This window comes from Mesoplodon bidens (genome assembly GCF_964165515.1).
Source record: "Mesoplodon bidens genome assembly, chromosome: 18".
Lineage (NCBI taxonomy): Eukaryota > Metazoa > Chordata > Mammalia > Artiodactyla > Ziphiidae > Mesoplodon > Mesoplodon bidens.
The window spans coordinates 31,473,187-31,497,658 of NC_138175.1; the positions used below are offsets into that span (position 1 = coordinate 31,473,187).

Sequence of the window (24,472 nt, forward strand, 5' to 3'; positions counted from 1 at the left end):
GTACACGGCTGGGGGATACATTAAGGAAAACAAAAGGGTCCATTTTCATTGTAACCATGCAGAGGGTTAAGCATCTGACCTTCAAGTATGGTGTGCTTGTGCTCGGTGGAAAGGTTCTTGACAATATCAACAAGAATTACTGCTGTTTGAGAAAGGGGACACAATTAAAAACAATCTCAGATGCTTGTCGTACAGCTGTCCAAGATTCAGCTCTGCCTGACCTCTAAGGATGTTATGTGTTTAACGGAGACAATTTAAGATATTTTAGTGAGTCCCTTAACCATTCACCATCGCCATCCTTCCACTTGGGAGTACCTAGCCTTAACCACAAAGTGCTTTTCCAGTAACGAGATTTTACGCTGTGGGGTTTACCCTTAAAGCCATTTACCTCCCCAGTCTGTCCTCCACTTGCTATCTGACCCCCCTGAGAAGCAGCCCCAGGCCAGACCTTACAGGGGACTTGGCAGGAGTCCGGAATGTTTGACTTGACAGAACCCAATTCCTTTAAAATAGTTGTTTTCTGTTTTTCTTTTTAAAGCAAAATCTTATCACACTCTACTTTCCAAAAAAGATGTTACTGAAGGAAAGTTTTTCTTCTGTTAAGAGATAATTTATCCGAAAAGAACTTTTCTTTATTTGAACAAAAATATAGTCAGTCAGTCACCTATTTCCTACCTGCAAAAGAGAAAGCACGGAGATATCCCCAACACAGAAACAGGTCAAGGAAAAAACAAACAAACAAACAAACAAAAAACACAAGTATTTCTTCTGAGATAGCAGAGAAGACGGTTTGAAAAGAAACAGAAATTCTGAGGTAAAAGACTAACTCCTTTGTCTCAGCTGAGGAAAACCACTGTCTTCCTGCTGTTTGATCTTTCAGAGTCAGCAAAAGGCTCTGAAACTCTTCCACAAATAAGAGGGTCCCTGGGAAGTGACCACGAGAAGGTGCTGTCCGCCACTGGGGCGGGAAAATGCTGGAAAGCTGAGGGCCTGCCACCTGGGCCTACAGCGGCCTTTGAAGGCACACACCATCGCAGCCTGCCCCAGATTTGAGGAGATGAGACTTCCCACATCTTGGGAAGAAAGGAAGCCCTATGGAGGTGAAGCAAAGGCAAGAGACAGGCCAAATCTCGTAAAGAGCGGGGCAGGGGAAAGTTCTGTTTGTCAAACACACTTTAATCTCTAAAGTCGCTGGCCTTTGATGTTGCCCCAAACAGAAAACCTACATGGTTTGCAAGATTTACAGCATTTCTAGTGGGAACAGTTTCATGCTCCAGGGTTTTTCCTTCGGAGATTAAGGTTTATTTTCTCCCTGATGTTCGCTGTGTCTGACTGTAAGAGCCGCATCGGAGACAAGGACATTTTCCTGCCCTCTGGGTCATCAAATACACCCAACTTTTATTCATCAAATCAAGCTCGCTTTTTTCAGGGAACAAAGCTGCTGGAGATCTTCCAAACTGTGGGGTAATCACTGTCATTCTGACAAGACAGAAGTGTTTCTTCTGCAACAAGTCAGCTCCTGAGATCACAAAAAGGGACTTAAGAATGGCTGTACTAATCTCTATATTATAAAAGGCCACACAATTCATTTCTTAAGTTGAAGTGAGGAGACGCGAAGTAGATGGGGAAAGAAACAAATCATCACCTCGGTCCGTACATCAAGGCAACCCACCGCAAGCCCTAGCTAACTCAATTGTAAGTCACGTAGAACAGGAGCGGTTTAAAGGGGCCGACGGAGGTCCAGTTCACTGGAAGGAGCTCTTAGCATTTCCACTAACTCTTCTTTCTTTAAGTTGGATCTTATTCTTCTGACCTCAACGTGAAACCTGATCTGTAAGGACAGAACTTTATAAGGTACTAGGCCAAGAAGCTGGTAGTAAATTTCAACTGGCTCATGCATCATACTTAATTAATTCCTGCTTGACTTACGAAAATGGCAGGGAGGCTCCCAGAATGAACCTTTCCTTGGATGTTGAGATGTCTTCTTCTCGCCTTGGTGCTGTTGCCAACGTTTGGACCCTTGAGCAGGTCATCTCCTGGTTCTCAACACCCCTATCTACCTACACAGGGTTCTACTCTCCACATCCTACGTGTCTAATATAGTCTGTGGGTGATGACTCTTTTGCCATGGCAAGCAGGGATCAGTCACTTTTGCCAAAACAAAAGGCAAAAAACACCAAAGGGAATCCCCCACCCACTCCCTTAAACACAGAGGCTTGACAGAAAAGAAGTATATTCCCACTTGGAGGCATGGAAAATATAAACAAGTCCCTTGGGTGTCTTATTCATAATGATGCTAATGGAAGACACTCCTCTTCCACTCAAGTATGTCAATGCATCTCTGAAGTCGTAACACAGAAAACCACAGAACACACTGGGGAGGGGAAGAGACTTGTCTAACAGCAGCATGTGATTAGCAGAGGCTAAAGTGTAACCCAGGTAATCCTGGTTTCTGGCCACACAGCCCTTCTGATTACTGGTTGAGGTTGCCTTAGGACACACATAACTGTAAGTGAGGTTTTACTCGAAATTACAACAATCTGATCCTTCTCCTAGTACCCCAGCTACACTCTAATACGACCCATCCCTTTTCCTCGGCTTTTCCACAACAGACACACACTTGTGCAATAAAGAAGGTATGTCTGCCCCTTTGGGGGTCAGTTTCTTCCATGCAACTTGCAACAAAGCGCACCTTGGATTTTAAGAGCACGATCCTGTAGTTCTGGTATTGATTTTTCATTTTGCCCCATAACTACCACCACAACTTTACAACTGATACACAGCATGAACGGTTTCCTTGGCCCTAGAGGCCAAATTAATCACAATATTCAACAATCTGTTTTTTTATGACACAGAGGTCAATGTTCGTTTTCAACATAAATTGTAAAAGCCATGGCCAGCGCCCAGTGCCATTCTGGAGATGCATTGGTAAGTTGCCCCCCACTCGTGATTGAATACAACAATGGTTTTGCCAATTAAAATGTTCATGGCTTTAAGTCAGCCCTTATTTAGTCAGCTACTGGGCAACTGCAGGTCTACAGGCCCATTGCCGGAGGGACTCAGAATTCTGACAGCTAACTGCAAGGCCCCATCTGTACATTGCTGTGATCTGATCTGAGAGGAAGTTTCTCAGAGCAGCTCTGTCTTCCAGGGATGCTATAGGTCAAACTGAGGGGCCTGGGAAGAGGCCCTTTGTCCTTCTGCCCTTACCGTCCTACCGGCATCTTCCATGCTGAATTCAAAAGTAGGGTCGCTCTTGACCCTCATCATCTCTCCACGGGGTTTGACACTATGTTTCCTTCAATTCTACCATCTACTTCCGGTTTTCTTTGCACCTCTCTGACTGCCATCTCCGGTTGTTTCACTGGCTCTCCTGTGCTTGTCCTTTATACTAGGTCACCCCACACTCCGCCTGTGATGCTGCTTGAATCTTTCACCTACATTTGCGCCCCCTTATTCCACTTCCTTCCGCTGTGTCTCCATGTAGATGGCTGCCATGTGTCAGGAGCTTTCAAACGTGGATGAACATATGGGAGAACATTGCCTGGCACATGACAGGCACGCCTACTGAAGACATGAATCCAAGTCCCGAATCTATACTTGGGTCTGACGTGACCATACTTCAGTCCTTCTGAGATTTCCAGATCTTCTTAGATGTTCTACTGGCTCCTCAAACCCAGTACGGCCCTACACGTCCTCTTCTGTTCCTTCGCTCCGTAAATGGCATCCTCATCCATCTAGTAACTAAGACCCGGTATCGTGCACAATGGCCCGTGACTCTTCCTCATCTTTCATCCCTCACATCCAATTATGAAGTTCTATGTACCTCTCTAAAAACAAAACAAAACCCTGGAATTCATCTCTCTTTTTATTCTATCACCGCCCTGGTTGAGAACCTCGTTACTGCTCACCGGCATATCTGCAACGGGTCTTCCTGTCCACAGCCTCTCCTCCCTACAATCTACCCACTGTGCTGCTGCCAGTTACCCTTTTGAAAAATGAATCCTCTTCAAAAATCTTTGAAACCACCCCCCGCCATGATCTCCAGAATAAAGGCCAGATTTCTAAGCATGCCATTCAAGGCTCTTCATAAGTTGGCCCCATTCTCTCCTTTTCACTTGCTCTCTAGTTCCTAGGTGGCTGCCCCTCTCTCTTCCATTCCACCCCCAATAGGTACTCGAAGCACTGGTGACAATGTACTCTGTCATTTCTGCAAGCCCGCCCTAGTGTTCTAGAGCTTTAGCCCTTGCCTAAAATGGGGCCCATCCCTCTTTTTCACCTGCAAAAACTCTGCCTATCAAAAGCCAGTTCACTCTTCAAGGTACAATGAAAAGGAAACCTCCTCTTCCATGAAGCCTACCCCAGCTTTCTCAATCTGGCTTATATTCTCCAGGGCACTCTCTCTCAACATTTTGTTTCCACCTCTCATTTGACATTCCACATCATGCCTTATATATGTGTACAGCTATTTCCTTAACATGCATGTAAGCTCCACAGGTGTAGCAACTCTTGATTTTCTCCATTGCTTGCTATGTTAAATCTTAAAAAACAAACAAAAAAATCAGTATTTGTTTGCTGGATTCAGCTGAAGCCTGACCTGGACTTTGCACCCCTCTAGTACATGCCAACTGACTACAAAAAGTACTTTGTCAGGCTTCCCTGGTGGCGCAGTGGTTGAGAGTCCACCTGCCGATGTGGGGGACACGGGTTCGTGCCCCGATCCGGGAAGATCCCACATACCGCGGAGCGGCTGGGCCTGTGAGCCATGGCCGCTGGGCCTGCGCATCCGGAGCCTGTGCTGCGCAACGGGAGAGGCCCGCATACCGCAAAAAAAAAAAAGTACTTTGTCAAAAAACTTTACAGACCCTACTAGAAGATGGAACACTTAGGAAATGGCAATCTGGGCACCATCCCAGGTCAGCCGGTCAAGGCAAGAGGAATACGGGACTCTCAGAGAAGGATGCTAAGTTATCTTAATTTCAGGCCATAGAGAAAACAAATGGATACTCTCTTGGGGGCTTGAAAGTTATCACATTTCTCCCTCATGCTTGAGACATGTTTATAAATACAGAAGGCCATAATAAAACTCACATGAGAGACAAAACTCAACTGCAACAAGTGTTTACATTCTAATCAGGACAACAAATCACTTCTCACCAGGAGATTCCAACTCAGTCAGCATGAGGATTCTTGTATCTGTGCCAAGGATACCCTGGACCAGAGACCCTCCTGGTCCCTTCAAGCTGGATGGTGACTCTGGGCATCAACACAGGAAGAACAAGAAAGAATGGCATCTAAATGACACCGCTGAAACCACTGTCGAGATTCTGCATGGCTCCTAGCGCCAAAATATACGGGCCCTTGATATTTCTTGATTTGTCACATGACTCTCAACCTAGACAAGCATAGGGCAGTCCCAAGGATAAAGGCTCCTGACCTCTCTGACAGGAAGAGGTTGGTGGCCAAGGTTCCCGGATTGCTTATGTCTAGCAAGGGAGAGAAAAATGTGACCACCCCTAGGAACCCTGGCCTTTCTCAAAGTCTAAGGTGAATGATGTTTGGAAGATACTAAAATTAGGAAAGGAATAGTTACAGAAGGCATAATTGAGGTTCACCTGGAGGCAGCTTATCCTCCCTTCCTCCTCCTCAATTCACTCATCTGTTCACAACTGTTAAGAATTGGACAATGGCTTCACCAGGAGGCTTACCCGGAATGGTTGTACATTTTCGAGTTGCCTCTTACAAAGAAAATTTGGTGAGGGCTGTCTTATTGCAGAGAACAGTACCCAAATTAATACTATGGAATTGGCTTGTATTCCAATAATTGGGAGGAATCTGTACAAAGAAACCACATGGCTAGTCACATTCTATTTTACAATATGATCAACGATTCCGTTCTTTGCCAGGGGATGATGGCTAATGAGATTCACAAATTAACCACCAAAAATCACTTCATCTATTTTAATGTCTCTAGCAGCACTGGATCTTCATGAAACTGATAAGTGCTCCTAAGCTCTATCTGCCATAAATGCTCAATGCATCCAGAGTAAAGCTTGAGCTTCTGGGAGTGGCTTTCATGAAGGTAACAGGAAAGGACAGCACAGGGACCGGACTAGTTGGACAGGTCAAGTGGCAAACTGAGCTGAGATCTGAAAAAAGAGTAGAAGTAATCTATGCCTATGCTTTGGTGAAAGAAGACATTCCAGGAAGAGGAAACAATAATATGTGCAAAGTCCTTGAAGAAGAAGGAAGCACAATGCATTGGCTTCGTTGAGAAAATGCCAGGGTGGTGAGAAATACGGAGAGTGAAGTGGCTGGAGGGAAGGAAAGGCAAAAGAGGTGGGCTGAGGATAAAATATTTTAATCTTTACCCTGAGAGCAACTCGAACCCATGGAGGAGCTTACACAGGAAGGGGCATGGTTAGATTTGCATCTGAAAACACTGCCCTTGGTTGCTGTGTGAAGAACACAGGAAACCAGACAGCAGCTACTGCAACAGCCCAGGGGAGTGGTGATAGTGCCTTGGACCAGACTGGTAGCACCAGAGATGTAAAGGAGTGGATATTTCAGGAATAGAAGTTCTCAGAGCGGATATGTGGGGTGGGAAGGGGGAAGGAAGTCTCAAGGATGACTCCCTGCTTCTCTCATGAAGAGCGAGGTGGGTAGTGGTACCACTTCCTGAGTTAGAGAACTCTAGAAGGAGACTAGCTTTGGGGCACTGCCAGCCCCACTTTAGGAGGCTTAACTATAACCTGCATTTCCCATCCTCAACCATTACACATGCTATTCCCTCCATGGGAGATGTCTACTCTCTTCCCATCCCCATCACCACCTGCCAAAATTCTCCCCATTCTATACGATTTAATTCAGAAGTCCCTGCTGATCAAGAAGACTTCCGAAATCCTACCCATCCACGTGTATCCCACCATCTTCCAAGCTTTCACATCTCTGTTTGTACCTTTGACCGACATCTTCTTCCTTCCACCTTGTATATCAATAATAAAGATGTCTGTTTCCTTTCTGAGTCCTCCACAGAGTTTAGGAAATGCAGCAGGCACTCAATACATTTGTTTTCGTTTAAAGTGAGACATCTTTCCTGTTAATTGACTCATACGTTCATGTATTTGTCCACTCAATCAAACCAAATTTGGTGAGAGGTCAGATACTTACCTGTTGAACAGTAGTTCTAATCCAGATATTATTGTTTTTTACAAATTGAAGGTTTGTGGCAATCCTGCATCAAGCAAGCCATTTTTCCAAAAGCATTTGTTCACTTGGTGTCTCTGAATCACATTTCAGTGATTCTTACAATATTTCACACTTTTCCATTACTATTATATTTGTTATGGTGATCTGTGATCAGCGATCTTTGATGTTACTAATGTAAAAAGATTATGACTCACTGAAGGCTCAGACGATAGTCAGCAGTTTTTAGCCTTAAAGTATTTTTAAATTAAGGTATGTACATTTTTTAGACATGATTCTAAAAATATTCACATAATAGACTACAGTAAACATAACTTTTGTACACACTGGGAAACCAAAAAACCTGAGTGATTAACTTTCCTGCAAATTCACTTTATTGCAGTGGTCTAGAACTGAACCCACGATACCTCCAAGGTATGCCTATATTAGGATATTCACTAAAACATTATTTACAAAAGCAGAAGACTGAATACAGTAGGAGACTGGTTAAATAAATAAATAAAGTTAAATAATTTATTTAACCATACAGTGAAAAGCTATGCAGTTATAAATGAATGTACAAATATGAAAAGATCTCTAAGATATCGTGTTTATTCATTTGAAAAAAAAGCACATAAATATTTGTAAGTATAAAGAATATCTCTGGAAAGGTACAAAAAAATTTTTGTGAATAGCGCTAGCCTCTGGGGAAAAAGAAATGGGTGTCTGGGAGAGTGAGTGGAGGGAAAGACTTACTTTGCACTGTACATGCTTTGATACTTTTTGAATTTGGCGCCATGTGCATGTGTCAGCAAATAGTCCTGGGAGAGCTGATCTGAAACACCTAGCTCAGGTTCCATGCTTGTGGAGTAGCCAGACGAAGGCAATGCAACTCCACCTGCATCCACTAAAAGAAGCTGGTCCCCAAAAGAACATCCAGAGGCTGTTAGAGAAGGAGGAACGGACGCTGGATGAACAGAAAAAATTGTTTACCTCAACACGAAAGAGCCTAATTTTGATATGCCAGGCCCAAACACAGGCAGAGAAAAGACTCCAGAGAAACATTCCTTTTATCATATTTTGTTATTAGCATCCAGCCGAAAGCTGGTGAATGCATCAGAGAAGGCATAGACACTGGGAGACTTAGCGCATGGTGAAAAATGCTGAACTGGGAATTGGGGAATCTGGGTTCTATGTCCACCAGTACCTGGCTCTGTTGCCCCCAGACAAGCCTCTGTACCTCCTGAGCCCTTCCTTTGCCAAAAAGAAGAGAATGCGGTGACCATCTCTTGGGTCCCTTCCAACTCTGATGCTCCAGGATTCCACGCAGTTGACCTCAGCTTGTCAGAGCCTAGCAGTGTGGGTACCACGGTACAGTCAAAAAATAAAGGGCACAGGATTAATGTTCCAGCCTGGAAAGACAATGACAAATCTGCCTACATCTCTGCTACCAGTTTCTCTGGCACTGTGAGGAAAAAAGAGATATCCAAGGAGAAGGCATTCTGAAAAGTACGAAGTCCACTGTGTTCTCTAGGAAAGCGCCACCTGGGTGTGACTCTCTCATAAGGTTCTCTGGTACATAAACAGTAGCCCTATAATGTCATTTCTCCATCTCGCTAATAAATAAGGTGGCCTCTACATTATCTCAAGACCTTAGATTCCCAAACAGAAACAAAGGCAATCTTGCAGAAGCTCGCATCTGAAGAACCAACTCACAGAGAGTTATTAATCACTCAAGAATTAACATCTCGTCCCTTGGAAGTAATCAAGGTAGTCACTAGAAAATAAAAACATCACAGAGGGAAAAAGTGAAAGTCTAGCAGAAATCTATATATAAAGCTGGGAGAGACCAGAATGAACAGCCACCATTTACATTCCGAACACTGACTCCGTCTTTCAAGTGGTGTGACTGACATGCCAAAGTGCAATGGCAAATGTAGGACAGCGTGGAGTGCACAATCACTAACTTGGAGCTATTAGCCAAAGAATGGGGAGATACGCGTGGGAAAGAAAACGCTCTTTTTCAGCAGTGGAAATGACAGATTACCACACCTGCTATCCTGATCCAAATCAAGTAACTCATGAATGACACTTTGACTGTATTTCAAAATACTTCTATGCAAGTACTTACATCTTCAAGACTGCTGCCTCTAGAAAAGGCAGTGGAGATGTCAGTTCCTCCAAACCACAATTCCAGTATCCAAAAAAAGAGAAAGGAAATAGACCTAAGGTTCCTAAACACGGAAGAGAATCACAGGCGGTTCCCACAAGGGAAGACCTGCCTCTGACCAAAGTCCAAAATTATTAAGCTGGTATTCAATTTTTTATTTTTATTGAAGTACAGTTAATTCACAATGTTGTGTTAGTTTCAAGTGTATAGCAAAGTGGTTCAGATATATACATACTTATTTATATATATATGTATATACTTACATTCTTTTCCAGATTCTTTTCCATTATAGGTTATTACAAGATATTGAGTATAGTTCCCTGTGCTATACAGTAGGTCCGGTATTCAATTTTTGAGGAAAAAAAAAAAAAAGACCTTGGTTGGAAAAAGCCTCAACTCATTTGTAATTCTCCTTCTGAAAATGTAGTGTTGCTTGTTCGCTGTATTCAGGATGCAAATAGGTCTTGGAGTCAGTGCAAATAATACAGTCTTGACTTGTTTCCCAAGTAAAATCTTTGCAAATGCAAGATAATAAAATAGTTTCATTTTATTTTTAGTTGTGCATGTTTAGCACTTTGCTTCCCATGACTTTGATAGGAAGCCAGTTATTAAAGGGTGAGAGCGCCTTACCTTACAGAGAAATGCATTAGAAAAAGAAGGTCCTTGTTAATCTCCCTAATCTCTCTCATTACTGGACTCACCCAAAGCACACTCCATCCAGTCTAATCAAATTTGTGAGCAGAGCTTGTGTTTTCCCACTACAGTGTCTCTGCTTCGGCCATCTTTGCAGACTCCACCTGGCTCTAGCTATCAAAATCCTCTGTATTCCCAAAGGCCTCTGTCAGAATTCACTTTTCTCCTTTGTTTTTCCTCCCTTTGAATTACTTACTGCCTTGTGCCTTATCAACCTGGGAGACACAAGTCCTCACTTTTTGTATAACTTCACACTACCTATACAAAGTGGAGCAGATGAATGATTAAATGACTAGGGTGAAGAAAAACAGTTCTTTTTCACTCTTTCAAGAGTTTTCAAATATATCATTATTGTCCAGTTTTCTAAGGTATCTTTCATAAAAATGTCTCAGCATGGAATAATAGAAACTAAAAGGCAAAAGGGGGAAGATTCTGAATTTTCAGATTTTAAAGACAGAAACTAAGTGTCTTCACATATTGCTGCTTTTATGAGAATATTCTATTCAATTGCCAGGTTTTTCAGACAACTCAATAAAAAGGTCAGCTTCTATCAGGGCTCTTACTTGTCTTCAAAAATATAATCAAGGCTATTCCAATCAAGACAGAAAACAACACTGCTTCATTAACTAAACTAATAAGCCAGATTCTTTCTCCCATTAAAGAAAAATAGAAATAATTAAAAGACAGGTCTTGACCTAGAGATTATCATACTAAGTGAAGTAAGTCAGACAGAGAAAGACAAATATCATATATCACTTATATGTGGAATCTAAAAAAAAAAAGATACAAATGAACTGACATGCACAACAGAAATAGACTCACATACATACACCTGAAACTATCACAACATTGTTAATCAACTATACTCCAATAAAAATTAAAAGGTAAAAAAAAAGAAAAGCAATAGACCCACAGACATAGAAAACAAACTTATGATTACCAAAGGGGAAGGTGGGGAGGGATAAACTAGGAGTTTGGGATTAGCAGATACAAACTACTATATATAAAACAGGTAACCAACAAGGACCTACTGTATAGCACAGGGAACTCTACTCGATATTTTGTAATAACCTATAAGGGAAAAGAATCTGAAAAAAAAAATATATATATATATACATACGTGTATATATATATGTATGTGTGTGTACATATATATATATATATATATATAACTGAATCACCTGAAACTAACACAACATTGTAAATCAACTATACTTCAATTAAAAAAAAATTTTAAAAAAAGACAGGTCTTGAGAACCGCAGCAGGCCACCTTATGCTGTTCACGCCTGCCTAACTGGACACCATCTATACTTATTCCGTCTCAAGATGAGAACAAGATGGAGCACTCCAGAAGAACCAGTCAGAAGACCTGGGCATCAGCAGCAAACAACTTCCTCAATAAAGACAGGGGAGAAGGGGGAAGGAGAGGGGAATCTTCAGCCCCCACTGGCAGGTACCCCAAAATCCTCTGTAAGGCTTAGATCCCCCCAAGGAGCCAAGTCAGCCTCATGGACTTGGCCTCAGCAGTTCTGCTGCTTATAAAATGACCAAACTTCTCCCTTTGTTCTGGCAAAAGACTTCCTGTGAGAAAGCAGTAATCCTTTAAAGCTTTCCAGTCCAAAGGTCTCTCCTGGTTTGTATTCCTCCCATCCCCACACCCCAGAGGAAAAGCTCAATCACATCACAAGGCATTTCTTGGTTCCAAGATGTACTGGATCTCAAGGACTCCTGGTGAGGAGAGAAAACTGGTCATCTGAACATTCTTTCCTGGGATCTGTCTGAAGTGTAGACAAGCAGCAAAGATGAATATTAACATGCCTTCCATCATCAAAAGCTATTGCATACCCAAAGGATGATAAATATTTTAATCAGTTTTCAGCTTGTCTAGCAGAAGTCAGTTTGCTCCTCAGAGATTTCCCTAGTTCTCTACCCCACAGCTGTCCAGTTCACGCCACTTTCCCTATCTAACTTGGGAAATTAGTCATGAAAAGTCCAAGGTCTGTTGGGGAATTCATTTAATTTTATGACAACTGCACTCTATTAAGTTTTTCAAGAATAGGGAAATCTAAAATACGAAGAATGCTAACAAACGAGGCAAAAACACCATGATTCTAAGTTTTCACAGCACTATTACTCGGGGAAACTTAATAACCTACTTACATCTCTCATTTTTTAAAAAAAGAGTTTTCATATTCGCATAAGTTGTTCGCCAGTGATTGCTCCATCTTCACAGTGTAAATGCCAAAGGCATAAAACAGGACATTCTGGTACATCCTCTGTGCTCTTGATATTATTATTACTTTTTAATGTGCAAGATGTTTTGGGGGTACTGCTAGGAGGGTTACGTTGGTTTAAAAATAAAACTAACCCCAAAATATTCCTGGGAAGCAGAACCTAACATTTGAGGAAAATGTACAGAGTTAAAAAGAATGTATTGCAGGCTATGCTATTGAGCCTGAAAGTGAGGAAATGGCAAGGCTGGAATGCTGACCCAACATGAATTTATTTTTTTGTTTTGTTTTGTTTTGTTTTGTTTTGTTTTGGCTGAACCCAGGCCCCCTGCAGTGGAAGCGTGGAGTCCTAACCACTGGAATGCCAGGGAACTCCCCATTTCTTTTTTTTTAAATTGAAGTGTAGTTAATTTACAATGTTGTGTCAGTTTCTGGTATACAGCAAAGTGATCAGTTATACATACATATATATATATATAGTTATTCAGAGTCTTTTCCATTATAGGTTATTTATAAGATATTGAATATAGTTCCCTGTGCTATACAGCAGGTCCATCCTTGTTGTTTATCTATTTTATATATAGTGGTGTGTATCTGTTAATCCCAAACTCCTAATTTTCTTTAACAAGTTAGGGGTCGATTACCTACTAAATATCAGGCACTGTTCTAAGAGCTGGGGAAACAATAGTGAATAAAACAAAGTCCCTGCCCTCATGAGGATTCTATAAGTAGAGGCAGACCGTAAACACATACACGGTATCACGGCAGGCAGGGGAGAGCAGTAGGAGGGAAAGCAGAACAGAGCCACTCTTGCTCTGCAACCAGAGAGGGCTTGGTCAGAGAAAACCCTCTCCAAGGAGGGACAGCAGTAGAGAGTTGGGAAGCAAGTGACAGAGTGAGTCAGGAGAAGGAAGAATGTGCCAGACAGAGGCAACAGCAAATGCAAAGGCCCTGAGGCAGGAGGAAACCGGGTATGTTCTAAAGACAGTAAAGAAGGCTAGAAGGAGGAGGGGGAGGGGGGAAAAGACTTAGGTGGGGAGAGGAGGGAGTGGGTGGACAGATCCTAGAGGGCACTAGGCCCCTCACAAGGAAGTTGGATTTCTGAACAGGATGGTGAGTTTGGGCCAGGGCAGTGAAATAACCTGACATACTTGAAAGGAACACACTAACAGGGGTGAACCTGTAAGTGGTAGAAATAGGGAGGTTATTTACACCAAGGTAGTAGCAGAGAGGGTGGTAAAGAATAATTAGATCATGAATCTATTTTGAAAATAGAGCTAACTGGATACACTGATAAATCAAGAGATAAATCAAGACAACTCCAAGGTTTCTGGCTGTGCAATACTGTGCAATGCTGGGAGAAAGGCTAGGGGGAATTATGGGAATCAAGAGTTTGGTTTTGTATTTGTTACATTTGAGATACTTATTACTAGACGGCTGAAGAGGGCACACCTTTCCCAACTACGGTTCAGGTAGCCCAAGATATGAGACCCCAGAACCAAGAAAATACTAATTTATTACAAGGAATGACATAACCCACTACTTTCGTCCATTAAAAAATTCACTGGTGGGCTTCCCTGGTGGCGCAGTGGTTGAGAGTCCGCCTGCCAATGCAGGGGACACGGGTTTGTGCCCCAGTCCGGGAAGATCCCACATGCCGCGGAGCGGCTGGGCCCGTGAGCCATGGCCGCTGAGCCCGCGCGTCCAGAGCCTGTGCTCCGCAACGTGAGAGGTCCGTGTACCGCAAAAAAAAAAAAAAAAAAAAAAAAAATTCACTGGTAACTGCATGAAAAGTTTATAACATTAAATAAAATACAAGCCTTCTTAATCCCTCAACATCTGTTAAAGAAGATCTGATGCATAATTCTGGGCAATTTCATAAGTGCTCATTTAAATTAATAACATTTAAGTTAGTGGGATATATAGTATCAAGCTACCACCTGTTCCAGGTCTTTATAACCAGAGCAGATTTGTCTTGAACACTGAAAATTAATTTTGAATACGGCCATAAGACTCCAGATTTTTATGTGAAGGCTAATTTTGTCAATCAATCAAAACCAAGCTGGAGATTATCTGAGATTTTTATACACATCAAGGAAAAATTTACAAATGAGATTGTCACAGATGGTTCCAGATGGGCTGTGATTGTGTAAGGAAATACCAAAAAGTTGATCATAATTTACGTGTTAGGGAAAAGACGGTGTTAAGAATATCATCTACAAATGATCACAGAGAGTCTTTCAGGAAGACCGAAAAGGCAACAGATCAGTTTCCTTTGGTTTAAAAAAAAGGTCATTTTTTGCAGATATCAACAAGAAGAGAGCAGGACGATGGTTATGTTACCCTTAATGCACAAAAGAGTCGACTTAATGTGTTCCCAGAGCTCTCTGGGATTTCGGCACTTGGAGCACGTTTGTCCATAGAGACATTTTTTGCAAAATATGGAAAGATTCCCAGCCCTGCCTCCCAAAGTATTCATTACCAGAGTAGCCCTGAGTTCCAGACCACTGTGAGTCCCTTTAGCTCCAGGACTGACCCTAGTTCTAGAGGAAGGGAAATGGGAAACAGGGAGGGATGCTGGCACTAAGGAGACTCAGTCAAATGACCTCTAAGTAAGGGGTCCAAAATTGACACCTGTTTACACTTCCTTCTAAAATCACTCCTGGTGATGACTTGCACGTGTCTAGTATTTTTATATTTTACGAACTCTCTCATAGGATCATCAAAACACTTTTCTTCAGAAGGGAATAGTTTTAGGGACCATTCAATAACCACCTTGGGAAATAAGATCCTAAGACCTTGATTAATATTCCCAACAGTTGGTACATAGCCTTTGGAAATCTTGCTTCCCTTGCAAAACCGTAGGCCTGTCGGATTTTTTTGTTTGTTTGTTTTTTAAATCATTTCATTCCTTTAAACTGACCTTCTTCTAGAATATGTCAAAGATATTTATAAAAAGATAAATGACAGACTAGAGCTGAATTTACTGTCCCACTCCCTACCCCCCCAAAAACCAGAGGAAATAAAGTATACACTTGTTTTATGCTCTATCTTTTCTAGGAAAAATGGAAAGTCCTACCACCCCAATCTGGTCTGAAGGTTTCTGAATTCACATCTGAAATGCTACGATGGTCTGCTAGTCAAAGCAATGCAAAATAAATTCTAGCAGCTAAGGCTCCAATAGCTCCCCAGGGAAAACCAGTGGGCTCTTCACACCTTTACATCAATCTGAATTCCAGTGTAGTTAAAATTATATATAACAATAGAATTTGTCTACTTAAAAAATATATCAAACATATGTGAAATGGGTGTGTGTGTGTGTGTGTCTGTGTGTTTATTAACAAATGCTAACAAAATGTAGCTAAAGCCTATGAAACTAGGCTCAAATAGAAACCTTGGCTGTTTATTCCATTTTTCTCTCCACAAACTAATAAGAGTTAAGAGAGATGGCAAGGCTTTCACTTGGAATCTCCCGGCTCCTGTTGCTTTGTCTCACCATCTTCAGCATTTTTAGCCTTTTTCTCATTGTGAGCAGAGCAGAGGCACTGGAACAATCCTCTTAACATTCCTGGAATGTAACAGGCACATCCTAGTACTTGGTACCAATAAAGCTCAGCTCTCACACGGCTCATGGAAGGGTTAAAAACAGAAAGTCCTACCCACTGGTTTGCTCTGATGTTCCTGGAGATATTGTCACTGGATGTATCCTCAGTAGAATTCTATTCAACACCTCTGTCTTTAAGTACAAAGCTGTAGGCTGTAGTAGCTTTAAGAAACATAAGTATCCCTTTTTTCTGCTGCACAGTATCTGTGTGTGAAATTCTCTAAAGGGGTTTAAGTATTTACCCTGAACACTATCAGACGGTTTCTGAAATTTTCCTTATCCAGTTGCAAAAACACTTCAAAGAGAATCATAAACACAGCCCTTTGTGCTTTCCATGCACATTCTGTTTCTGAGGCTTAAGCCTGAATTCTCTTGGAATTGTAAATTTCTTCCCAAAAAGACAGGATTCACAACACTTTTTTTTTTCTTAATTCATTATTAAGTCTGCAGCAACAAAGGAAAAAACTGGAAAAATCTGAGAGAAATCCAGAAGGCAATCAAAGGCATCAAAACCTGTGTGAAATTCATTGTTAAATTATATGTACAATTTCCCCCCAGATATTTTACTCTTAATAGAATAATACGGAGGTGTGGAATTGGAGTAGGGGTGGAGAGGGAGGCATATGGAAAGAACCAACCTTCAGTGAACACGTTTAAGGTAAGAAAAAATGTGAGCCGAGGGTTTTAAGCCACTATAGCTGAAAAGTGACTTTTTTCTTTTCTCCAAATTTCCAAAGCTAAGCAAACATAGAAGGTCCCAGAGCTCAGAGTCTGCATACACAATTTGAATTGTTGGGTGCTTGTGACTGTTTACCTGCCTCCAATCCACGCTTCTCCTGAGCCACTCAGCACTGTATCAGTCAAATAAGTGAAAAGGGAGTTTAAAATTTCATTTAAAATCACTCGACATTTCACACCAGATCCTAAATTACTATAATATACTTTGCTCCTGTATCAGAAATGCTAACTCTGGAAAATGGAAGACAGGATTAATATTAGCAAATATAATTTAGTATATACATTAACGTTAAAGGGGAGAGATATATAAATGTAATATATATATATACACATACACACACACACATATAAGTTGATGACTCCACCATTAATATGGACAAAAAATTAACATTTATATTTACATCACTTTCTTCCTCACACCCCCAAAAATCTTTAATCTTGGAAGAAAGTTTAAAATGAACTTAACTAACTGAACTATAATTAAGATGGCAAAAACCAGTATACCTCGCGTATATTTCAGTATGCGAAAAAGCAGCCTTGTTCCTCTATTCAGTTACAAAGAATTTAATCTAAAGCACTGTGATGATAGCTTCATTAATCTCTCCAAAAACAAACAAACTGCTCCTCGGCTCAATCATTCCCCACCTTAGTGTAACCTATACTAAGAAGGGCTCAGCCAGACAGCAACGGACAGGCTCCATGGCCTGAGCTTTCCCAGATGATTTACACAGGCCAGAATGACAAGCTGAAGGGCATGACTCATCTTGAAATTAAACGATTACAACTAACTCCTAAAGGACAACTTTCACATTCTTAAGTATCTTTCTCTCTTAAAACTTTAACAACAAGAAACTGAACAGTATCAAATAAAACACCTATTCATTTTCCACATCTCTCTGCTCTCCGGTGCCAAATTTTAACATAAATGGGTAGAATTAAATGTAGCCGATAGCTTACCTAACATAATTATATGTTGTGTTTTACACTGTTTCAAAACGGATACATTAAAATAATCCAGTCTTGGCTCTGACCCACTAAAGTCAATAAAGGTTATTAAGGCCAACTGCCATGTAAATGCACTGCTATCCCAGCACGAGGACCTGTCAAGGCAGGAAATGCAATTCAAAACATTCAAAACGATCAGGATCTACCCTTGTCTTCTAGAAAAAAAAAAAAAAGCAATGAAAAAAGAAGGAGGAAATTTCTCTCCAGTACAAAAATCATCCGTACTTCTGAAAATGTTTACTCTGGAAAATATTCTAGAATATTCTATTGAATTATACCAAATTGATCTTTTTTTTTTTAAGGTCAAAAGGAAATGAATAAATGTCATCAATTTAGAGGACATCACACCTAGCATTCTTTTCTGTATCACTGTGAATTCAATAGTGTTAAAACATTTTTATAGGTAAAATAAATGTCAGTTTTGCAAAGTGCGATACCAGACCCTAAGAGACAAATGGCCTATCCGTTGAATCTCTGGCTACAGCAAGACTTCCTCACCTCACAGGAGAGTTCGGCTTTTCATATTTTTTACCCAGAAAGCAAAGCCTGTACAGTTTCTTTTCAAATGGTAACTCTCTCTTATCCTGAACAGTCTCCCCATAATACGCTAATCTTGGATGTGGGGTGGTGGGCTGGTTTTAAAAAAGAATAAAACACAAATACAAATATTTGAATAGTGTTAGTGTCATAATACCTTCCTGAAGGGCAAAATGAGACGAAAGACTAGGCTAACTTCCTAGGTTATAAGAAAGGGTTCTGGGGGGCTTCCCTGGTGGCGCAGTGGTTAAGACTCCGCCTGCCAGTGCAGGGGACACGGGTTTGAGCCCTGGTCCAGAAGATTCCACATGCCACGGAGCAGCTAAGCCCGTGCGCCACAACTACTGAGCCTGCGCTCTAGAGCCCGCAAGCCACAACTACTGAAGCCCGTGCGCCACAACTACTGAAGCCTGCGCACCTAGAGCCTGTGCTCCGCAACAAGAGAAGCCACCTCAATGAGAAGCCCTCACACCACAATGAAGAGTGGCCCCAGCTCGCCGCAACCAGAGAAAGCCTGTGTGCAGCAATGAAGACCCAACGCAGCCAAAAATGGATAAATAAATAAATTAATTAAAAAAAAAAAAGAAAAGAAAGGGTTTTGGTGCTCTGGGCTTAATGGCTCATAACTTCATGAGGTAATATTCAGGGAAAATGTGATATTTTATCAGAATGTCATTCAAATATAAGGTTTAACATTTACATCACAAGAGCATGCCCAGAGTAAAACTATCCTCTGGGAGGGAAACGTTAAGAATAAACAGTGTGATAAAAAAAATGTTGCTTGCTGGAACAGGGGATTGGCAGTGGAGGCTAGGGGAGTCTTAGAGACAGCTGATTAAACTTTTTAAAATATGTGACTGGTTATGACATGTGAAGCAATTACCATTAATGGAAGAAATGTGATTTCAAAGCTCATTTTCCGTTCTTCTTTTATATCCTACCTGAGACTACTCCTTTCCAACCACAAAGGAAAAAAATGAACACAAAGACAGAGAGGAATTACAACACAAGTCTCTTCCCTGGTATGAGGGCTGTCAAAGGTTGCTTTAATCACAAGCAAAAGGTGAAAAGTAATGTATATATTGCCCGAGGTTTTTTGTTTTATTTTCTCGCCAAAGGAGATCAATGCTATGTTGCAGAACAGACAAAATACATTAATTAGAGAAATCTTTCCACAACACACATGTGATTTTTACAATTCAAAACAGCATAACGATAAAGAAGAATCATTTGTCTAAAAGGATCATCATTTTGAGTCGTATATTCCCTGGAAGCAAAGTGAGTACATTCAGAAAGGCTGTTTGGCTTAGTCTAATTCTATAGAATCCAAATGTGCACCAAACACTGCACTTTTTATGTTAAATTGCTGTTGAATTTGTTAACCCACAACTGATTTCCTGTGTTATGGAATCTTGGAGATTACAGCTAACTTGAAGCAACAGGGATAATTCTGGACAGTTAATGGTGCATTTGTCTGCATTTTCCTGAAAGGCTTAGCATCTGGGGGCCTCAAACTGGTAGCTCAACATTGCCCCCTACTGCTCACAACTGAAAAAATATGAGGTGGGCTGGTACAAAGTAGGAATTTAACCAGCCAGTGCCAATTCCACCCAGAACACACAAATACCATATGGCACTGCACTAACAGCCACAGAACCGTAGACCTGCCCAATGATTATTCTCTTCTGTCTCTTCCAATAGCAAAAGTAAATTATTATGAATTTGCTAAAAGTCATTTAAAAAAAGGCTTGAAGCTGAAATTTAATTTAGAAGTGCCATTCCTTTTATCTTGGCCCAAACCTTCACTCTGCTGATAACAATCATCCTGAGACTTGCTGAGACACAGAGGCCATTGATTTCACTCAGAACACTTAGTAATGCCACACCAACTGCAAGGAAACTCGCTCTGGAGAATTCCCAAGACTGTTCTTCTTTTTAGTATTTTTACACAAGAGTTATAAAGGGAGACAGTCGATCTAATGTGCCATCACCGCCAAATTTAAAAATATATAAATAACTAAATAGTTTAAGTGAATTCATAATGAACATCACTGGTAAGCTCACAAAACCAAAGATTTCACTTAAAAAAAAAAAAAGCCCTTGAACAAAAAGCAATACAAAAACATTAAAAAAAAAATCAGTGAGTTTCTTTCTTATTTTGCCAACTTTAATTGTTTAATTGTTAGAGCTTGCCAGCTCTAATTCCAAGAATTGTCAAATTACAATCCCAAAGTCAAACTGATGTCTTAGTGTCAAGGTTCAGCAAGTAAAGAAGTTCTAACTCAGATGCAAACAAAACCAGAATTACACGGTGAAAAAGAAATTCCCTAAAAATGAAGCTGCCTTTATGTCTACATCCCATAAAAATGGAGCATACTCTACACAGGCTAATTTTAGGAACAGAACTAACTGAGTAAGTTTCAGAATGAACTTTTCATTACCTCCAAACCCAGTTTTACAATGCTCCACTTTGCACTGATTCAAGTCTTTGGAGAAATCCATTTCTGTGATACTGTTAGTACACTAAAAGGATGACAACATTCCTCCCCCCGACATATATTCATGAAAAGGCACGGTTTAAAGATTTAAGGAAATGTCTGAAAAGCAGAGACTTCTGGACTCTGACCCAGACTTTCAAACTGGGGCCCCTTCAGGGTTGTGACTTGATATTTTCATTATTATAAAAGAGGGATTAGCAATAACTACCCATTTTTGCAAATCAGTTCACTGTTTCTAGCACATCTCAAAGTCTGTGCAGTGGTACTCTCTCAAGAGTTCAGCAGGCTTTTATCACTTTTCCACTACATTCCAAACCTGACGATTTGGAGGTAGAACAGTGCGGTGATACATGGCATGACCCTAGAGCCAGTCTTCCTGAGTTCTCATCCCAGCTCCCCAACTTAGTTGTATAACCTTGAGGAAGTCAGGTAAACCTTCTGTACTTCAGTCTCCTCATGTGTAAAATGGGGAAAAAAAACCCTACTTTATGGGGTTGTCATAAAAGTTAAATAAAATAGTGTCTGGTACTTAATAAGTATCACATAAGTATTTGCTATTATTACTATTGTTTTAATTTAGACTTACTCCAAGTGGCCTCAACCTGCCTTCTAGCTACATTTCCTACTACACATCCCCTGAATCCAGTGCTCTGATTACACTGTACTTCCCCACTCCTGATCTTGTTTTTACAGTTCCTGGGGCCTAATGCTTCTCTCTGAATGCCTTATCCGACCCTGCTTCTCCCCACCCAAGGTCCCCAAAAGCCACATCTGCTGTTTCACAACTGTCCCAGCTCCAGTGCTCTGAATTTAATACTCCAGCCTCTGGACGGTGATTTTTTTTTTTTAATCTCTATTACAGGATTTCATTTTAGCTAATGCAACACCTGGCTATATTCATGCTTCTCTCCTTGTTCAACGGAATGTAGTGGTTAAGAGCACAAGCTACAAAGCCGGGCTGCCTGGGTTTCAATCTCGGTCTGCCACTTACTCCATGACCTTGGGCGAGGCACTTAATTTCTCTAGGGCTTGGTTTTCATGCCTATAAATTAAGGTTCATAACAGTTTCTGCAACTCACAGGACTGTTGTAAGAACTTTAAAAGTTAACACAGGGAAAACTCTTAGAATAGTGCCTGGTGCATATAAAAATGCAAATGAAGTTTAGGAGTTGTACCGTTCTCATCGTCGCTTCCTAGTGTATATCTAACACGGTGCCTTACATATCAGAAACGCTCAATAAAGGTTCACTGCACTGAACTGCGCTTGTACTGACAAAATCCTTGGCTGTCCCCACTACCTTCCCAAGAGTAACCTAACTCACTAATTTAGACATTTTTGTCTTTATTTATTTATTTTTTAATTAAAGTATAGTTGATTTACAATGTTGTGTTAGTTTCAGGTGCACAGCGAAGTGATTCAGTTATACATATATATATAAATCTAGGGGCCCCTGGTGGCGCAGTGGTTAAGAATCCGCCTGCCAATGCTGGGGACACGGGTTCGAGCCCTGGTCCGGGAAGATCCCACATGCCGCGGAGCAACTAAGCCCGTGCGCCACAACTACTGAGCCTGCGCTCTAGAGCCCGTGAGCCACAACTACTGAAGCCCGTGCACCTAGAGACCGTGCTCCGCAACAAGAGAAGCCACAGCAATGAGACTCCAGCGCACTGCAACGAAGAGTAGCCACTGCTCACCGCAACTAGAGAGAGCCCGCATGCAGCAACGAAGACCCAACGCAGCCAAAAATAAAATAAATAAAATAAAATAAAAAATAAATCTATTCTTTTTCAGATTCTTTTCCATTATAGATTATAAGATACTGAATATAGTTCCCTGTGCTACACAGGTCTTTGTTGTTTATTTTATTTGTAGTAGCATGTATCTGTTAATCCCCAACTCCTCATTTATCCAGCCGCGCCTCCCCTTCCCCTTTGGAAACCCTGTTTGTTTTCTATGTCTGTGAGTCTATTTCTGTTTTGTAAATAAGTTCATTTGTATCATTTTTTTTTAGATTCCACATATAAGCAATATCATATGATACCTGTCTTTCTCTTGCATTTACCCATGCAAATTAGGCAGCCGAGGATTGCCAGAGCACAACATCTCAGGAAATCCGGTCCCAGATACTTACCAGGCCTTCCATCTTCTTCCACAGCTCTTCCAGCTGAGTCATAGGTTGACACCACCAATCGGTGCACCTTTTGTATCGAGTGCCTTGAAACCAAAACTGTCTCAGCCACTCAAACTCGACCTGGGGATCATAAAGACAAGACTGTGGTTATAATGCCCCCATGATGGACCATCAAGGACAGTAAACTTTGTCACTCAGTTCTCCTCCAGTAACTTCACAGCCACAGGGTGAGAAAAGGTGAGAAAAGCTCAGCCTAACCAGTTCCCAATATAACTTGGAGTCTCCTGAGCCTTTTTGCAAGTCAGGAAGAGAGTAGTCTTAAAGCTTACTGAGGGCTTCCCTGGTGGCGCAGTGGTTGGGAGTCGGCCTGCCTATGCAGGGGACACGGGTTCGTGCCCCGGTCCAGGAAGATCCCACATGCTGTGGAGCGGCTGGGCCCGTGAGCCATGGCCGCTGAGCCTGCGCGTCCAGAGCCTGTGCTCCACAACGGGAGAGGCCACAACAGTGAGAGGCCCACGTACCGCAAAAAAAAAAAAAAAAAAAAAAAAGCTTACTGAGACAACCCAGGTCAGGCTGGGGAGGGGGTTTTCAGTCACATTCATCACTCGGACATGAGGAAACTGTAAGTCAATCAACAACAAATCCTGAGATCCTTAAGTTTACAGCAGCCTGCACTGTGTAGGATGGGAAAGATATAATCAAACAAAATATGTTTTCATTAAATATCTTTCTTAAAGAACTAGTAGTAAGAGCAAAACACAGCCACATATTAGAAGATATCAATTTTAAGTTTCTTAGATCTAAAATAAACAAAGAATTTACCCATGGGCCAGGAGGAGCTGGTGGTAACATCAACTCAGATAACTTGAACAATATAAAGTTAATTATGGCAGCATAAAACCTACAGAGCCATTTAAATTGTCACTTTCAGTTCAGTCAGGGCAAATGACAATAGGTAAAAAGAACAGTAAAGACACTAATAATTTATTTTCCTTCCTATGAACCTACTACGGTAAACTTCAAATATTTGCCTCCTTAGCATCATTCTATTCTAGCCAAACCCCATTATTCATTTGATAATCCATTCCCTTCCCCAGTCTCAGTCCATGTGGTCTGCGTAAAGCTCCAGCTCTTATACCAGGGGTGGAACGTGCAACCCAATCTGAGCCAATCAGCCCACCACACTTCTCCTAGTCACATAACTGGGTTTGGGGGAAACAGGCATATGTTCAATCAGAATAAGTCTTGAGACTGTCAGAAGATACAGGAAGAGGATTCTTCAAACATTTTGCAGAATGGGAAGAACGGAGGCAACACAGTAGGAAGCAGCTGCAAGATGAACAGTTAAAAACCAGGTCCTGGTGGCATCAACTGACTCTTGATCAAGCTATTCCTGAAGCCCTTTCTGCTTAAACTAATTCGGGTTGAGTTTTCTGCTTCCTGCAATTGAAATAATCCCAATAGGTGTAGGTGAGAGGCTGAGTAAAGCTTTGAAAGAATAAGAAATTGTTTCCTTTTTATGTTCTTTCACTCATCTCCAACTTGAAAATCAAATTTTACAATCAAAGTACAACTTCATTCATCCCAAAGCTCTTTCTACCTCTGTTGTCTAAAGAAATGTAGAGCTTTCACAGCTTAATGTTGAGTAAGGTTGGCTTTGCTAAGGTAATCATGTTCC

At 41.2% G+C, this 24,472-nt stretch overlaps 1 protein-coding gene across 1 annotated transcript in view; it reads right to left on the bottom strand.

The window, feature by feature from the left end:
* FTO (FTO alpha-ketoglutarate dependent dioxygenase) overlaps positions 1-24,472 on the bottom strand; it is a 372,235-nt gene that overhangs the window by 184,155 nt on the left and 163,608 nt on the right. Inside the window, exon 7 of the mRNA XM_081216486.1 lies at positions 22,795-22,914. Within this exon, the coding sequence (XP_081072612.1) occupies positions 22,795-22,914 (120 nt within the window). The remainder of the gene's footprint in view (positions 1-22,794; positions 22,915-24,472) is intronic.